This window comes from Mus caroli, chromosome 2, assembly GCF_900094665.2.
Source record: "Mus caroli chromosome 2, CAROLI_EIJ_v1.1, whole genome shotgun sequence".
NCBI classification, from domain to species: domain Eukaryota; kingdom Metazoa; phylum Chordata; class Mammalia; order Rodentia; family Muridae; genus Mus; species Mus caroli.
In genome coordinates this window covers 114,255,950-114,258,872 of record NC_034571.1, presented here as the reverse complement: position 1 = coordinate 114,258,872, position 2,923 = coordinate 114,255,950, and the positions used below count along the sequence as shown (strand labels likewise).

General features: G+C 42.8%; 1 protein-coding gene across 5 annotated transcripts in view; it reads left to right on the top strand.

Annotated features, from left to right (window-relative positions):
* Catsper2 (cation channel sperm associated 2) overlaps positions 1-2,923 on the top strand; it is a 20,474-nt gene that overhangs the window by 15,284 nt on the left and 2,267 nt on the right. For all 5 annotated transcript variants that reach the window (XM_021180444.2, XM_021180437.1, XM_021180423.1 and 2 more), the window contains 2 exons: positions 1,076-1,470; positions 1,808-1,975. In XM_021180444.2, coding sequence (XP_021036103.1) covers positions 1,076-1,470; positions 1,808-1,975 — 563 coding nt within the window. The remainder of the gene's footprint in view (positions 1-1,075; positions 1,471-1,807; positions 1,976-2,923) is intronic.

Sequence of the window (2,923 nt, the reverse complement as noted above, 5' to 3'; positions counted from 1 at the left end):
GCCTCTCTGCCTCTCTGCCTCTCTGCCTCTCTGCCTCTCTGCCTCTCTGCCTCTGCCTCATGCTGCTGGGATTAAACACATGTGCTACCACACTTAGCACATTGTTTTTTTTTTGTGGAGGAATTTTTTTCCTCATTTTTTTTTTTAACTTTAGCCCATCATGACTGGCTTATGGCTTGTAGTTTTAAACAGGGCATCCTCATTAAAAGTAATATATGAGCAAAGACTTGAAAGCAATGAGATTTCTATGAGTGTATATGGTGAAAGTGTTAGTAGCAGAGAGAATAGCTGCTACAAATATTCTAAATTGGAAGTACACCCAATGCATTTGAGAAACAGAATTGACCATTGTAATTGGAGCAGAAAATGAATAACAGGAAAGAAGTCAGTGAAAAAATGGATTACATATTAGCTACTTTTCGACAGCTGTCATAAAACACCCAGAGCAAGGTAACTTATGGAAGGGTTTATGTTGTCTTATATTTCCCGAGAGAGTAGAGTAATGGCAGGGAAGGCATAGCTAGAGCAGGAAGCTGAGAAATCAGCTCTTTAACTGCAAACATGAAGCAGAGAGTGACCTGGACGTGGGACAAGGCTGTGAACTCTCAAAGCTTGTCGCTAGGGGCACACTTCCTCCAGCAAATCTCCCCTTCATGAGGCTCCACAACCTTCCCAAGCAGCACCGACAGCTAGGGAGGGGCCACGTGCTCAAATGCATGAGCCCGTGGGGTACATTGCTCATTCACACCGCCCTAGCACGGGAGCATGGTTCTGTAGGGTTCTTGTAGGTTCTTGTAGGCTCTTAAACATTTATAACAAATGGAAGCAAAACAGGAATAGTATTAAGAGATTTCCATTTAAAAACAGGTTTTCTGTGTGAGAAGGAAGAGAACAGTTAAGAAAGATACACTGGGGATGATTGATCTGGGAGTACCTAACCCTGAATCTGAGAACAGTTTGACTCTTAAAGCTGTAAGCAGAAGCCTTAGGGACGCCAGGTCGGGACGCATAATAAATGAACTGCTACATGTTTTAAGTATATTTGAAGCAATAAAATTTCTTTCTATATGTACAGAGGGACCAGTCTTGGGAAGGTCTCCGAAGACATAATAGAAACTTCTGATGCTAGTGATGATGATGATGACGACGACGACGACGACGACGATGACAAAAGCGAAGCTACTGAAAGCGATGGCGAGAAAAATGAAAGCGAGGAAAGCGATAGTGAGAAAAGCGAGAGTGAGAATAGTGAGAGCGAGAAAATTGATCCTGAGAAACACTATGCCAAGAAAAGCTATCCTGAGAAAGACTATGCCAAGCAAAGCTATCTTGAGAAAAGCTATCTTGAGAAAAGCTATGATGAACAGGCTGAAGCTGAAAAAGTAAAAGAAGAGTCAAAAGAAAAAGCCTACCCAATTTCCCATTCCATCTCGTCCCATGGCTCCACTGCAGCCGATACTGCTTTCCTTGGTACGCAGAGTGGCTCCTTCCATTTGAATTCATTCCTCTTGCTTATAAGACCCACAGTCATTGTTTTGTGGCCCAGGATGATTTTAAAACTCAATTCTCCTGCCTTATGCTGCGAATTCTGGCAGGGTAGTGAGTGTAAGACATCCAGGTTGTCATTGTCTCCTCCTCCTCTTTTTTTTCCCCTTCCCCTCTGTAGACTTACACTGTAGCCCAAGCTAGCTTGTAAATAATTATATAATCCTAGCAAGCCTAGTCACTCAGCCTCCCAAGCTCTGGAATTGCAGGTGTGCACCACATCTGGCTTAGACGTGTTTTAAAGAAGCATTCTTCCTCACAGAAAACCTGGACTGGGAGACCCTTGTGCATGAGAACCTGCCTGGGCTAATGGACATGGATCAGGATGACCGCGTTGTCTGGCCCAGAGACTCACTCTTCCGATATTTCGAGTTACTGGAAAAGCTTCAGTATAACCTAGAGGAGCGCAAGAAGTTACAAGAATTTGCAGGTGAGGATGTAAGGCGTCAGGGGATCCAGGAGTTTTTAAGTATAAGGACGTAGCATCTCTGCCTCAATTACCTCCCACCTCCCCTCATCAAAAACAGTAACTTAGAGAAGAGCTAGAAATTTGGCTTCACCAGGGGGCGCTCAAGTCTTACAAGCTCTGAAAGCTTGATTCTCAGGATTCTATTAACACGGTTGGTTGGTAGCATTGAAAATCAGACCAAGGTAAGTTCCTGCGGAACCTTGCAGCGGATTCTTTTCTCTTTGAAGGCCACATTTCAGCTCTAAGGCTCGGGGTCACATAGAATTTGGGAAAGTAAACACTACTCCATCCTGAAAAGTAAACCAACCTTCTTCCCCTAGCAGCCTGTCTACCATCACTCTCCGGAAGGAAGTAGGTGAATTGAACTTATGCTGAAAACTTACCTGCTCCAAATCATTTTTTCATTTGGAAAATAAATTTACCATTTGGAGATTAATTTGAATTTATAAAATTCCTCCGAAAAAGAAAGAGGAGGAAGAAGAGACAAAAGAAAGGAAGATATATGTGTACACACACACACACACCTACCCATAAACTATAAGTTAGGAACATCTGTTTTTTTTTTTGTTTGTTTTATTCTTAACATTTAAAAGTTAAAACTTGGGGGCTGGACAGATGGCTCAGCGGTTAAGAGCACTGACTGCTCTTCCAGAGGTCCTGAGTTCAATTCCCAGCAACCACATGGTGGCTCACATTGGGATCTGATGTCCTTTCTGGTGTGTCTAATGACAGCAACAGTGTACTCATATAAATAAAAAAACTTTTAAAAAAAGATTTTAAAAAATCTCTCTTTAAAAGTTAAAAGATGGGGGCTGGTGATATGGCTCAGTGGGTAAGAGCACCCGACTGCTCTTCCAAAGGTCCAGAGTTCAAATCCCAGCAACCACATGGTGGCTCACAACCATCTTG